This window comes from Chiloscyllium punctatum, chromosome 1 (genome assembly GCF_047496795.1).
Source record: "Chiloscyllium punctatum isolate Juve2018m chromosome 1, sChiPun1.3, whole genome shotgun sequence".
Classification (NCBI taxonomy): domain Eukaryota; kingdom Metazoa; phylum Chordata; class Chondrichthyes; order Orectolobiformes; family Hemiscylliidae; genus Chiloscyllium; species Chiloscyllium punctatum.
The window spans coordinates 10530660-10546407 of NC_092739.1; the positions used below are offsets into that span (position 1 = coordinate 10530660).

The following is a 15748-nucleotide window of genomic DNA, read 5'->3' on the forward strand; positions in this document are numbered from 1 at the left end:
TCTGCAACATATCATGTGGAGTTGCATCAGGGAGAAGCCAGAAAAGTCAAAGATGATTACCTTAAAGAAACCATGTATAGCAATACCTCTATTTGTCATGACCTCTATTTGAACTCCTAGTGGTACTGTGGTCACCATGAGACATTTAATTCCGTATTTTTTTTTAAACTGGAAACAATTCTATATTTCAATGTCCACCACCAATAGTGGCTTAACACTGATTGAGCTGGTCGGGTGCTAAGGGATGTGGCTGCTAGACTGGGTCTGTGCAGGTGATGAGGGAACTAACAAGAGGGAAAAACGTACTTGACCTCATCCTTACCAACCTACCAGCTGCAGATGCATCTGTTCGTGACAGTATTGTAACCACCGCACAGTCCTTGTGGAGCCGAAGTCCTGCCTTCACATTGAGACTAATCTCCATGATGTTGTGTGGCACTGTCACTGTGCTAAATGGGACAAACATCGAGCAGATGAAGCAACTCAAGACTGGGCATCCATGAGGTGCTGTAGACCATCAGCAGCAGCAGACTTGTACTCCAGAACAATCTGTAACCTCATGGCTTGGCATATCCCCCACTCAACCATTACCATCCAGCCAGGGGATCAACGCAGCAGGTCAGGCAGCATCAAAGGAACAGGAGAATCGATGTTTCGGGCATAAGCCCTTCTTCAGGAATGAGGAGGATGTGCCAAGCAGGCTAAGATAAAAGGTAGGGAGCTTGGCACAGCTCCCTACCTTTTATCTTAGCCTGCTTGGCATACCCTCCTCATTCCTGAAACGTTGATTCTCCTGTGCCTTTAATGCTGCCTGACCTGCTGCGCTTTTCCAGCAACATATTTTTAAGCTCTGATCTCCAGCATCTGCAGTCCTCACTTTCTCCTAGCCAGGGGATCAACCCTGGTTCACTGGAGAGTGGAGGAGCAGCACCAGGCATAGCTGAAGGTGAAGTGTCAACCTGGTGAAGCAACCAAACAGGACTGTTTCCAAGCCAAACAATATAAGCAGCAAGTGATAGGCAGAGCTAAGTGGTGAATGAGTAAACAACTCAATTGAAGAGGAGTCTCCACAAATCTCCCCATCCTCAATGATGGAAGAGCCCAACATATCAGTGCAAAAGATAACGTTGAAGCTAAGTGGATGATCTATCTTGGCCTCTTCCACTGGTCCCCAGCATTACAGATACCAATCTTTAGTCAATTCAGCTCACTCCGCATGATATCAAGAAATGGTTGGGGGCATTGGATACTGCAAAGACTACGGGCCCTGACAACATTCCCACAATAGCCCTGATGTCTTGTGCTCCAGAACTTGCTGCTCCCCTAGCCAAGCTGTTCCAGTGCAGTCACAACACTGGCATCCACCTGACAATGTAGAAAGTTGCCCAAATATGTCCTGTACATTAAAAGCAGGACAAATCCGACCTGGCCAATTACCACCCCATCAGTCTCCTGTCAATCATCAATAAAGTGATGGAAGGTATCATCAACGGTGCTATCAAGCAACACCTGCTCAACAATAACCTGCTCACTGATGCCCAGTTTGAGTTCCATTAAGGCCACCCAGCTCCTGACCTCATTACAGCTTTGGTTCAAGCATGGATATAAGAGCTGAATCGAGAGGTGAGGTGAGAGTGACAGCCCTTGACATCAACCCTGCATTTGAACGAATATAGCATCAAGTAGTCCTAGCAAAACTGGAATCAGTGAGTATGATGAAGGGCTTTTGCCCGAAACGTTGATTTCGCTGCTCGTTGGATGCTGCCTGAACTGCTGTGCTCTTCCAGCACCACTAATCCAGTCAGTGAGTATTGGGGCAAACTCTCCAGTGGTTAGAGTCATACCTAACACATGGAAGATGGTTGTGGTTGTTGGAGGTTAGTCATCTCAGGGCAGGACATCTCGGCAGGAGTTCCCCAGGATAGTATCCTAGGCCCAACCGTCTTCAGCTGCTTCCTCAATGACCTTCCCTCCATCATAAGGTCTGAAGTGGGGATGTTTGCCGATGCTTGCACAACGTTCAGCACCATTCGCGACTTCTCAGACATTGAAGCAGTCCGTGTCCAAATGCAACAAGATGTGGACGATACCCAGTCTTGGGATGACAATTGACAAGAAACATTCCTGCTACATAAATGCCAGGCTATGACCTCCCAAATAAGAGACAATCTAACCACCGCCCCTTGACATTCAATGGTGTTACCATCACTGAATCCCCCATTTCCAATTTCCTGGGAGTTATCATTGGTCAAAAACTCAACTGAAGTCACCATAATGGCAGTGGCTACAAGAACAGACCAGAGGCTAGGAATATTATGGTGAGTAATTCACCTCCTGACTGCCAAAAGCCAATCCACTATCTACAAGACCCAAGTCAGCAGTGTTAACAGAATATTCCCCATTTGCCTGGATGAATGCAGCCCCCAAAAACACTCAAGAAGCCATCCAGGACAAAACAGCCTACTTGATTTACACAGCATCCACAAGGATCCATTCCCTCCAACACTGACACTCAGTAGCAGCAGAGCTTACTATCTACAAAGTGCACTGCAGAAATTCACCAAAGATCACGCACAGTGGTTAGCACTGCTGCCTCACAGCGCCAGAGACCTGGGTTCAATTCCCGCCTCAGGCGACTGACTGTGTGGAGTTTGCACATTCTCCCCGTGTCTGCGTGGGTTTCCTCCGGGTGCTCCGGTTTCCTCCCACAGTCCAACGATGTGCAGGTCAGGTGAATTGGCCATGCTAAATTGCCCCTGGTGTTAGGTAAGGGGTAAATGTAGGGGTATGGGTGGGTTGCGCTTCGGCGGGTCAGTGTGGACTTGTTGGGCCGAAGGGCCTGTTTCCACACTGTAATCTAATCTAATCTAATCTAATCTAATCCTCAGATAGCACCTTCCAAACCCATGACCACTTCCATCTAGAATGACAAAGGCAACAGATATATGGGAACACCACCACCTTCAAATTCCCCTCCAAACCACTCACTATCCTGACTTGGAAATATGTCGGCGTTCCTTCACTGTTGCTGGGTCAAAATCCTGGAATTCCCTCCCTAATGGCATTGTGGGTCAACCCCAGCAGATGGACTACAGTGGTTCAAGAAGGCAGTTCACCACCACCTTCTCAAGGGCAGTTAGGGACGTGCAATAAATGCTGGCCAGTCAGCGATGCCCATATCCTATAAAATGAATAAACATTTTTTAAAAACTTGGGATTTGAACCCAAGTCTCCAGAACATTACCTGTGTCTCAGTGCTACTAGCCCAATGACATTATCACGAAACAATTGCTATTGATTGAAATGCCACATTTATGTTAAAGGCAATGAGATTGTGGATGGTGCAGCATCGATTCGAAAGAATTTTAACTGTCTTCCTATCTTAACAATTTTGTATTATTTGATTATTTTCATTGCACTTGAGGAAATACTCCTGGCATTGATCTATTCTGCAATCTCTTCACATCATCTCCCAAGTAGTGGCTGAAGGACCAGGGAAATGTGTGCTCCTATTTCTCTGTGGTGTCTGCACCAAAGCCACTAGTGTAGCATCGGGAATTTTGGTGCCTACTAACCCACTTCACCAGTAACTTCATACTCTTTCTGTTACACAATGTTTGCAGCCAGAATACACCATCCCTTTAAGAAGCACTGGCTGCCATTATGTAGTATCATGACCTTCCAAACTCACGTCTTCTCCCTCCCACCCAGATGGAGCCAACAAATAAGATAGCGTAGTATAATTAGCAAACAACACAGATATTACTTAGTTAGGCAGTCTATGCTCCATCCTTTATGTACCCATTTCAACTTGACTTGGTCATATGTTTTAGTTCTGTCGAGTTAATTAATCTTCAGTCATAAAGTAACTTCTAATATTAGAGTACTATGTTGCTCTAATATTATGATGTATTTCAATATCACAACATTTAAACTGAAAGCTATCAAAACTGTTCAGAGAAGAGCATTTAATTGAACATGACAGTTGTACAAAAGAATCTTGTTAAACAGAGCCCTGCAAAGTTTCAGTGATAGATCTTAAATTACATTTTAAAGAAATCTTAAATAACTGGTTAGGCAGCAGAAGACAGAGAGTAGTAGTGGAAGGGAGGCTCTCAAAGTGGAGAACTGTGACCATTGGTGTTCCCCAGGGATCTGTGTTGGAACCACTGTTGTTTGTGATATACATAAATGGTATAGGTGGACTTTATAGGTGGTTGGATTAGCACGTTTGCAGATGACAGTAAGATTTGTGGAGTAGCAAATAGTGAAGGGGATTGTCAGAGAATGTAAAAGTCCATTGTACCCTGAAGGTGGCAATGCAGGTCGATAGAGTGGTCACAAAGGCATATGGCATGCTTTCCTTCATCGGATGGGGTATTGAGTACAAGAGTTGGAGGTCATGTTACAGTTGTATAGGACTTTGGTTCAGCACATTTGGAATACTGGGTACATTTCTGGTCGCCATATTACCAAAAGGATGTGCAGAGGAAGTTCACCAGGATGTTGCCTGATATGGAGGGCACTAGCTAAGAAGAGAGGTTGAGTAGATTAGGATTATTTTCATTAGAAAGACGGAGGTTGAGGGGGGACCTGATTGAGGTCTTCAAAATCTTGAGAGGTATAGACAGAGTGGATAGCAAGAAGCTTTTTCCCAGGATAAAAGTAAATTACTGCAGATGCTGGAATCTGAAACCAAAACAGAAAATGCTAGAAAATCTCAGCAGGTCTGGCAGCATCTGTAAGGAGAGAAAAGAGCTGATGTTTCGAGTCTAACTGACCCTTTGTCAAAGCTAAAAAAGGGAGAAATAGGGAGGTATTTATATTAGGCTGAGATATACTAGGCTCAGCCTAATATAAATACCTCCCTATTTCTCCCTTTTTTTAGCTTTGACAAAGGGTCGGTTAGACTTGAAACGTCAGCTTTTTCCCAGATTGGGGGACTCAATTACTAGGGGTCACGAGTTCAAGGTGAGAGGGGAAAAGGGGGATATGCATGGAAAATTCTTTACGCAGAGTGCGGTGGGTGCCTGGAACATGTTGCCGGAAGAGGTGGTAGAGGTGGGCACAGTAGCGACATTTAAGATGTATCTAGATAGATATATAAATGGGCAGGGAGCAGAGGGATACGGATCCTTAGAAAATAGGCGATAGTTTTAGATCGAGAATCTGGATTGGCGCAGGCTTGGAGGGCCAGAGAGCCTATTTCTGTGCTGTAATTTTCTTTGTTTTTTGTTTTTGTACACAAACTTTAGAGACAATGACCTTTCTGTCTCAATTTTAAAAACACACTGAAAACTTTAGACAAAAGAATATTGTTTGGTTATTCATGGATCTGAAATATATCTGTTAGCCATATATAGCAAACTTATTAAATAATATCACAACTTATGACAAAAGAAACCTCTTTTTGTTCAACTTTTTTTTATACAGGTAACATTATAGACTATACAAAGTAAGTGAAAAATAGAATGTGCTCAAAAACAATTCAGTATTTTTGCAGTTTCTTTCTCTTATTTATGATGCACAATTCATGTCTCTTTTGTTTAGTTCTTGCAAACTTATTTGGAGCTTTCCAAATCCATGGACGATGACATTAGTTTAGGCAAAACCTATGAAGCTCTTGCGAAAGCCTTGATAAGGTAAGATGGAATTTATCACTGAGAATTCAATCAACTGTGGAAAAACTAAATTGTTAGAGGTCAGTCACCAAGCCTTACAACCTACTTACATTCAAAGAAATGCCCTTCTTGAATGACCCTTGCATGAACGTTATCCAATTATTTGCTAGGCAGAGTTCAAAGATGGCATGAAGTACAGGCAAATATTAGATGTTTTATCAGAGTAAAGATCTAGCTGACATGTTGTTCCAGCCAATATATTGTTTTATGTTTAAAGTTACAAACCAAGTATTTCAAACTCTTAAAAGATTTTAGATTTTGATTTCAGTTTTCGAAATGCACATTTTATTGCTCAAAGATTATTTTCCATGAGCTTAACATTCTATTTGTTCATTTTTTTTTGGTCAGTCCAGGATGATTAAGTGAATTCCCAATGGGGAAAAATGTTTTTTTAGTTACAAATGTATCTACAGTATTATACCTCAAACATTATAAGACTGCATTTATATTAAAGGCAATTCAACAGTCCAGTAAGCATCACAATTTATTAAATTAAACTGGTTCTTTCTCAGATGAAATTTTGGAAATGGCCAGAGCAAAAAAAATTAATTGAAAGTGTTTACATTAATTCATGAAATGAAGAAAGTCGTTTAAATTTCCACCTGTCACCAGTCCCATTTTCTTCTTGCTAAAAGCTCTGGTCCTTAAACTTGGTGGCACAATTGGCAACCCCCCAGAGTGACTGTTTTCATCTCTGCTATATTTGATTTCTCCACACTGAACAAATGATTAAGTTTTCATGCATTGGTTCAGCCAAAATCTGTGTTCACTCAACCACATCCTTTATTGATTACTTCTACTGCAAACAGTAGGCTGTGTGTGATGTACATAATTGGACAGTTGTCAGGGGATGTGGGTGTTAAGAGTCCTAGTTCGCCAGCTGGAAATTGGAATCACCTTGATATACAAATAGTATGTGCTAGCTCCTCTCAACCTTGAGACTCAGAAAGCATGTTTTCCTGGAAAATAAATTAACTTTTAAAGCCTCAAATAGAAGTTTCTTAAAGTATATTATATCTTTCTCAAATAAAATAATATAAAAACAATATTTCAGTGCAAAAACTCTCTGTGCTGTGTGTCTAATCCATCTTTACTATTACTAATATTAAGCTTTTTTGCAAACTGTGGAGGAAGCTAGATGAAGAATTAAGTCTATGGAACATGGATTGCGTATGATATACATATTTGTTTTTCAGTGTTATATAGATGCAATTGGAAAAATATTAGGATACCTGGTTCATTCTTCCAAATGCTGTGGGCAAGAAAAATAAATAATCTCCTCATGAATGAAATAAAAAACAGTCAGAAACACCATTTTATGTTAAAATCTTTTTTATTCCAAAACTCAACTGAAATATATTTTTAGGTAAATATTTGTACGCTTCAAAAATTAAATTGAAGTCTTTGAATTTGTTAAGTAGCAAAGATGCCATGGAGCATGCTACAAGCATTATCTTGGAGATTACTGTGAACAATGTTAATGCATGAAAGCTTTTGCACTCCTTGCAAATTCGTCTCTCCGGTTTCAATGGGAATGTTAACCTATTTATTTTAAATGATTAAAATTTCCATTAAAGTAACAGAATGTGAAAATTTGATATATATTGAGCATTCATATAATTGCATTAGTCAAAGTACTTTCAATGATGTTGCTACCAGCTGTGACAAAATGTACTGCAAATGTGAATTGAAAGCAGAGAGTGGGATTTGTTGTTTCGCACTTTCAATGGGAACAAGTGTCTGTTTATCATGTGCATGTGCCAATGACATTTGCCAATATTTCATGGCCAGGATTCTTTGTGTTTTTTGATTAGCTCGTTGACAAGGTGAGGAGGAAGAAGTTAGCAGTGATATGCCCCAGAAACCTCAATAGCTGAAAAAGAAACGAAATTAAAATATTAACCTGGAATTTCCACTGGCCAGACTGCTGTTATTCCACCATAGATAGAAGTTGCACGTGGGGACCCGGTAGAATCTCCGTCATAGCATACGCTAAAGAAATTGCCTAGAAAATTGAATTTTGGGCCACCAGTTCCACTAGAAGCATAGAAATAGTGAAAATAGGTGCTCAAGTAGGCCATTCAGCCTTTCAAGCCCTTTCATGTCATTCAATATGATAATGAGCTAATTTTCCAACTCAGTAGCTTGTTCCTTTTTGTTCATTCCCTTTGATTTCTTTAGCCCTAAGAACTATGTCTACTTCTTGGAAACATTCAATGTTTTGGTCTTTCTGTAGTAGAGAATTCCACTGACTCACCACTCTCTGGGTAAAGAAATTTCTCCTCATCTCAGTACTAAATGGTTTATCCCGTATCTTTAGACTTTGACCTCTGATTCTGGAATCCCCAGTCATTGGGAACATCCTTCTTTTGTTTCCCTGTCTAGCCCTATTAGAATTATTTAGGTATCAATGAGCTCCCACCTCATTTTACTAAACTACAGTGTATAGTCTAACTGATCCAGTCTCTCTTTATATATCAGTTTTGCCATCCCAGGAATCAGTCTGGTAAGCCATTGTTGCATTCCCTCTCTAGACAAGATCCTTCCTCAGCTACGGAGACGAGACCTGCACACAGTATTCCCGATGTAGTCTGCAATTGCAGCAAGAAATCACTGCCTCTGAACCCGAGTTTCCTCACTATTAAGGCCAATATAATAATTGCCTTCTTTGCCACCCAGCTGCATTGGCATGCTTAAAACCAGCAACTGATGTTCAAAGATACCCAGGTCTGATTGCACCTGCCCCTTTCCTAATCTATCACAATTCAGATAATAATCTGCCTTCCTATTTTTGCGACCAAAGTCAATGACCTCACATTTATCCACAATTTACTTCATCTGCCATGCATTTTCCCATTCACCCAACTTCTCTAAGTCAGAGAGTCATGGAGATGTACAGCATAGAAACGGACCCTTCAGTCCAACTCATCCATGCCGACCAGATATCCCAACCTAATCTAGTCCCATTTGCCAGCACTTGGTCCATCTCCCTCTAAACCCTTTCTATTCATATACCCATCCAGATGTCTTTTAAATGTTGCAATTATACCAGCATCCACCTCTTCCTCTGGCAGCTCATTCCATACACATTCCATGCGTGAAGAAGTTGCCCCTTAGGTTTCTTTTATATCTTCCCCTCTCACCCTAAATCTATGCCCTCTAGTTCTGGACTCACCCCCACAGGGAAGATACTTTGTCAATTTATCCAGTCCATGCCCTTCATGATTTTATAAACTTCAATAAGTTCACCCCTCAGCCTCTGATGCTCCAGAGAGAACAGCCCCAGGCTATTCAGCCTCTCCCTGTAGCTCAAATCCTCCAACCCTGGCAACATCCTTGTAAATCTTTTCTGAACCTTTTCAAGTTTCAAAACATCCTTCCAATAGGAATGAGACCAGAATTGCATGCAATAGTCCAAAAGTGGCCTAACCAATGTCCTGTACAGCCGCAACATGACCTTCCAACACCTATATTCAATGCTCTGACCAATAATGGAAAGTATACCAAAAAATTTCTTCACTATCCTGTGTACCTGTGATTCCACTTTCAAGGAACTATAAATCTGTACTCCAAGTCCCTTTGTTCGGCAACATACCCCAGGACCTTACCAATCCATGTGTAAGCCTTGCTATGATTTGCTTTTCCAAAATACAGCACCTCACATTTATCGAAATTAAACTCTATCTGCCCCTCCTCAGCCCGTTGACCCATCTGATCAAGATCCTAATGTACTGTGAGGTAACCTTCTTCACTGTCCACTACACCTCCAATTTTGGTGTCATCTGCAAACTTACTAACTATACCTCCTATGTTCACATCCAAATCATTTATGGAAATGATTAAAAGTAGTGGACCCAGCACCAATTCTTCTGGCATGCCACTGGTCACAAGTCCCCAGTCCAAAAAGCAGCCCTCCACCACCACTCTCTGTCTTCTACCTCCTAGCCAGTTCTGTATGCAAATGGCTAGTTCTCCCCATATTCCATGAAAACTAACCTTGCTAACCAGATTACTGTGAGGAACCTTGCCAAATGTCTTACTGAAGTCCATATACATCTCTGCATTTTCCCCATAATTCACCTTACCACACAACTTTGTGGTGCCTGCAGCCTTGGAGATATTACATTTAGTTCCTTCATATAATTAATATATATTGTGAAGTGAAGGAAGTCAATTTTTGCAGAGAAATGATGTTGGGAAAACTGATGGATTAAAAGCTGATAAACCGTAGGGCCAAGCACTAATCACTGTCGTAAACCACTAATCACTGGCTGCCACTCAAAAAGACCTATTTATTCTTTGTTCCCTGTCTGCCAACACCTCCGCTACATTGATGACTGCATTGGTGCCACCTCGCGCTCCCGCGAGGAGGTTGAGCAATTCATCAACTTCACCAACACATTCCACCCTGACCTTAAATTTACCTGGACCATCTCTGACACCTCGCTCCCCTTCCTGGACCTCTCCATCTCCATTAGTGATGACCGACTTGACACCGACATTTTTTACAAACCCACCAACTCCCACAGCTACCTGGATTACACCTCTTCCCAACCTACCTCTTGCAAAAATGCCATCCCGCATTCCCACTTTCTCCGCCTCCGCCGTATCTGCTCCCAGGAGGACCAGTTCCACCATAGAACACATCAGATGGCCTCCTTCTTTAAAGACCGCAATTTCCCTTCCCACATGGTTAAAGATGCCCTCCAACACATCTCGTCCACATCCCGCACCTCCGCCCTCAGACACCACCCCTCCAACCGTAGCAAGGACAGAACGCCCCTGGTGCTCACCTTCCATCCTACAAACCTTTGCATAGACCAAATCATCCGCCGACATTTCCGCCACCTCCAAAAAGACCCCACCACCAGGGATATATTTCCCTCCCCACCCCTTTCCGCCTTCCGCAAAGACCGTTCCCTCCGTGACTACCTGGTCAGGTCCACACCCCCCTACGACCCACACTCCCATTCTGGCACTTTCCCCTGCTACCGCAGGAACTGTAAAACCTGTGCCCGCATCTCCTCCCTCACCTCTATCCAAGGCCCTAAAGGAGCCTTCCACATCCATCAAAGTTTTACCTGCACATCCACTAATATCATTTATTGTATCTGTTGCTCCCGATGTGGTCTCCTCTACATTGGGGAGACTGGGCGCCTCCTAGGCGCCTCCTAGCAGAGCGCTTTAGGGAACATCTCCGAGACACCCGCACCAATCAACCAAACCGCCCCGTGGCCCAACATTTCAACTCCCCTTCCCACTCTGCTGAGGACATGGAGGTCCTGGGCCTCCTTCACCGCCGCTCCCTCACCACCAGACGCCTGGAGGAAGAACGCCTCATCTTCCGCCTCAGAACACTTCAACCCCAGGGCATCAATGTGGACTTCAACAGCTTCCTCATTTCCCCTTCCCCCACCTCATCCTAGTTTCAAATTCCAGCTCAGCACTGTCTCCTTGACTTGTCCGGACTTGTCTGACCTGCCTAGCTCCTTTTCCACCTATCCACTCCACCCTCTCCTCCTTGACCTATCACCTTCATCTCATCCCCCACTCACCCATTGTACTCTCTGCTACTCTCTCCCCACCCCCACCCTCCTCTAGCTTATCTCTCCACACTTCAGGCTCACTGCCTTTATTCCTGATGAAGGACTTTTGCCCAAAACGTCGATTTCGCTGCTCGTTGGATGCTGCCTGAACTACTGTGCTCTTCCAGCACCATTAATCCAGTATTTGGTTTCCAGCATCTGCAGTTATTGTTTTTACCTATGTCCATAGCTACTCCTAGCTCCATGCACTTTAATTTTACATCTAATCTCTGACATCTTATATTTCTTTATGTGCTATATCTCTTCTCAAAAGCTTTCTGAAAGTCCAAGTAAATCCTATCCACTGATTCCCCTTATCAACTTTGCTCATTAAATCTTTGAAAAATTCTAGTAGATTTGTCAAGCAGATCTCCCTATCATAAATTCATGCTCACCCTCACCAGTATTGTCAATGTTGTCCAAGTACCTGGCTATTAAAGTTTTTATTATGTATTCTAGCAATTTTCCTGTTATCAATGTCAGGCTAACTGATCTATAATTCCCTGTTTTCTTTCTATCACCCATTTTTAAATAGTGGGTTATATTAGCTGCTCTCCAATTCATAGGAATTGTTCCAGTGTTTATAAAATTTTAGAAGTTTATCACCAATGTATTGCTTTCTCAGGCCACTTCCGTGCGGTGTAAATTATCAGGCCTGGGAATATGTCAGCCTTTAATACTATCAATTTCCCCAAAACCATTTCCCTGCGAGCATGGATTTCCATCAGTTCCTCCTCTTACTAGACCCTGTGTTCCCCAACATCTTTAGAATGTTTTTTGTGTCCTTCTTTGGGAAGACAGAACCAAAAGATTTAATTGGTCTGTCATCTCTTGGTTCCCCATTATAACTTTCACTGTTTTGTTATGTAAGAGACCTAATTTGTCATCACTAATCTTTTTCTCCTCATATAACTATAAAAGCTTTTACAATCAGTGTATATGTTTCCTGCAATCTTCCTCTAGTATCCTAGTTTCTGTTTCTCAATGAATTATTTTGTCCCCCTGTGCTGAAATCTAAACTGCTCCCAACCCTCACATCTACTTTTTAGCCAATTTATATGCCATTTCCTTGAGTCTAATATTATCCCTGATGTCCCTTGTTAGCCCTGTTTTGGACACCTTTCCATTTTGATTCTTGTGCCAAACAAGAATGAACAATTGTTACATTCTTCCGTATACTCGTTAAATGTTTGCTATTGTAAATCTATTGTCATCCCTTTAGGTAAAGTCCCCAATTTTATTATCATCAGTTTGCACCTCATACCTTCACAGCTTCCTTTATTCAGATTCAGGAGCCTACTTGCAGAATCAAACTACGTCACTCTCCACCTTAATGAAAAATTCTATCACATTATGATCTCCCTTCCCCAAGGCTCCTTGCACAGTTAGATTTGGTATATTCCATTTTCACTACTACAAAATACCCAGTTTAGGATAACCTGTTCTCTTCTTGGCTCCTCAGTATACTGATCCAGAAAACCTTCACACAGATTAAAGTTGCCCATAATTACAGCTGTACCTTTATTATTTGTGTCTTTAATTTCCTGTTTAACACCATCCCTGAAGTTACACCACAGTTTGGGTATTGGGGAGAGGGGGTCTATATACTCTATATACAGCTCCCACTATTGTTTCTGCCCTTTGGTGTTTCAGCTCTATGCCTGGATCTGTCTTAAAGTCTACATTTACATTGAAGACTTCAGATAGTTTCAATGAAATTAAGTGAAATTGTTACTCAGGAAAAGTTAGACTATTAAACATATCATCTAACTCCTGAATAACTATTCAACTGACCCCTATTTACCACCATATACATACAACCCAAGTACACTTCCCCAGACCTTTAATACACCCTGATCCAATACCCACCCCGAGTATCAACCCAACTCAGCCCCACTTACTTCCCAACAGATCTGACCCCCACCCGCCACTCCCCTGCATCATCCATACCTCTTAAATCCCAAGGACACAGCTTACCTCTCCCCCCACCCCAAACCAGCCCAGATGCTACAGCCTGGAGTCGACCCAGTACCACGACCCCTTAGCACCTGACCTGTCTTGACATCACCCCATCCGAGATCTAAAACTGCAACCTTGCCTCTCACTTCTATGCAACCTGATCTGAACCAATAATCCCCCCCATCCTTCTGCATGCTGGACTCAAAACAACATTCCCCGGAATCTGACTGCCTCCCTTCTCCCTATCCTGCCACTGAACGGGACTTGAATCGTCACTCCACTGGTGGACCTAATGCATACTTGGCTGCCCCCTACCAGGGACTTGACCTAAAAGAAAGGATCAAAGGAGAAGTAGCTACACTTGCTGATGACATAAAAATAGATAGGAAAATGAATTGTGAAGAGGACATATGGGCTCTACAAAGGGATATTATAGATAGGTTAAGTGCGTGGATGAAGATCTGACAAATGGAGTTCAACATGAGAAAGTGTGAAATTGTCCAATTTGTTAGGAAAAATAAATTTGAAACATATTATCTCAGTGGTAAAGGTTGCAGAATTGGGTCTCCTAATGCATAAATCACAGAAGGTTAGCATGCAATAACAAATGATCAGGAAAGTTAATAGAACATTATGTTTTACTGTGAGGAGAATTAAATACAACGGTAGATCGGTAATATTTCAGATATATAGGGCATTGGTGAGACTACATCTGGAGTACTGTTAACTGTGCTGGTCACCATTCATAGGGAAGGATGTTAATGTTTTGAAGCAGTACAGAGAAGGTTTGCTTGACTAATATCTGGAATGAGCAGGTTGTCTTATGAGGAAAGGCTAGACAAGCAAGGCCTGTATTCTCTGAAGTTTAGAGATGTCAGAGGTGACTTAATTGGAACATATAAGATCATAAGGTGACTTGACCAAGTGGATGTGGAAAGAATCATTGAATCCCTACAGTGTGGAAGCAAGCCATTCAGCCCATTGAGTCCAGACTGCCCCTCAAAAGAGTATCCCACACTGACCCCTACCCTATCCTTGTAACCCTGCATTTTCTCACATCTAATCCACTAGCCTATACATCCCTGGACACAATGGGCAATTTAGCATGGTCAATCTACCTGACCTGCACATCTTTGGACTGTGGTGGGAAACCGGAGCACCTAGAGAAAATCCATGCAGACACTGGGAGATAGTCGGCCAAGGTTGGAATTGAATCCAGGTCCCTGGCTCTGAGAGGCAGCAGTGCTAACCACTGAGCTCTGTGCCGCCCATTGGGAAACCATCCAAAGGGTGTTTTCCCTTTGAGAGAATCTAGAACTAAGGGTCATAGTCTAAAAATAAAGAAAAGAAAACAAAGAACTGCGGATGCAGAAGATCAGAACTAATGAAGAGTTGTCAGACTCACAACATTAACTGTTTTCTCCCCATAGATACTGCCAGACCTGCTGAGATGAAGGAAAACAATTGTCTCAGAGGCACCAGCTAACCTACACCCCCTACCCATCCGGCACTCTATCCTCCCAGCACCCGAACATCATAGTTGCCTTATGTGCTGAGATTCAACAGCAGCTCTCAAAGTGGCTGTCAGGACTTTTAAATTTCAGGAAACTGCAACTGACTGCTATGAAAAGGAGATATTGTTTGCCTTCCCCCGACTGTTCTGCATTTGGAAAGAACTGTCAGAATGGAAGTACAGCTGCACATTTTTGATGAAGACCTGAACTGAATTGCCTCTCCAAGGTGCAGAGACTTCTTTTTTAAGGAAAGAGATGGGGTAGAGTGGCAATCTGCATGAAAATCCAGCTTAATATCTTCTGACCATTTAAAATTTAAGAGACCCTCTCACTATAGCAATGCTAGACAGTGGGAGCATTAGAAACTAGTATGGGTATTGATCTTCTTGAGCCTGCTTCACCATTTAATGAGATCATGACTGATCTGAACCTTGACTCCATATAGTCCTTGATGTTATTGATTACAAAATCAAAACCTCGTTCAATCTTGAAAACTCTATTGATCTTGAAATCCATGGCCTTGGATTTCTACTAGTTTTTATGTGAAAAGTGAATACTGATTTTCATCCTGTATGATTCAGCTCTACTTTTAAAATTATGTCATTCAATTTTTACTCTCTTACTAGAAAGGTTTCTCCACAGTTATACTATCAAAATAAAATCTACCACTTAAACATCTTAATCAGATAACTCCTCAATATTCTATAATAAGGGCAATATAAACAAGGTTTCTGCAGCCTATCCTCATGATTTGATCCTATAAGCTTTGACATCGTTCAGGTTAATCTGCGCTATAATGCCACCATATCCTTTCTGAAGCAAAATACTAAAAACACAATGCAGTTGTCCACATGGGGGTCAGACCAACTGAAGAATAATTTCAAAATCTTTGTAACTCACTCTCCTTGAAATAAAGTTAACATTCCATTATACTCTTGAATTACATATTGTTATGACATGGGGTAAATCCTTCTGCTAATTTGAACCAAACCCACAGAAAAGCTCACCT

General features: G+C 42.1%; 1 protein-coding gene across 1 annotated transcript in view; it reads left to right on the forward strand.

Annotated features, from left to right (window-relative positions):
- The window catches only part of ttc29 (tetratricopeptide repeat domain 29), a 480386-nt gene that overhangs the window by 251043 nt on the left and 213595 nt on the right, over positions 1-15748 (forward strand). The window contains exon 8 of the mRNA XM_072568671.1: positions 5551-5642. Coding sequence (XP_072424772.1) covers positions 5551-5642 — 92 coding nt within the window. The remainder of the gene's footprint in view (positions 1-5550; positions 5643-15748) is intronic.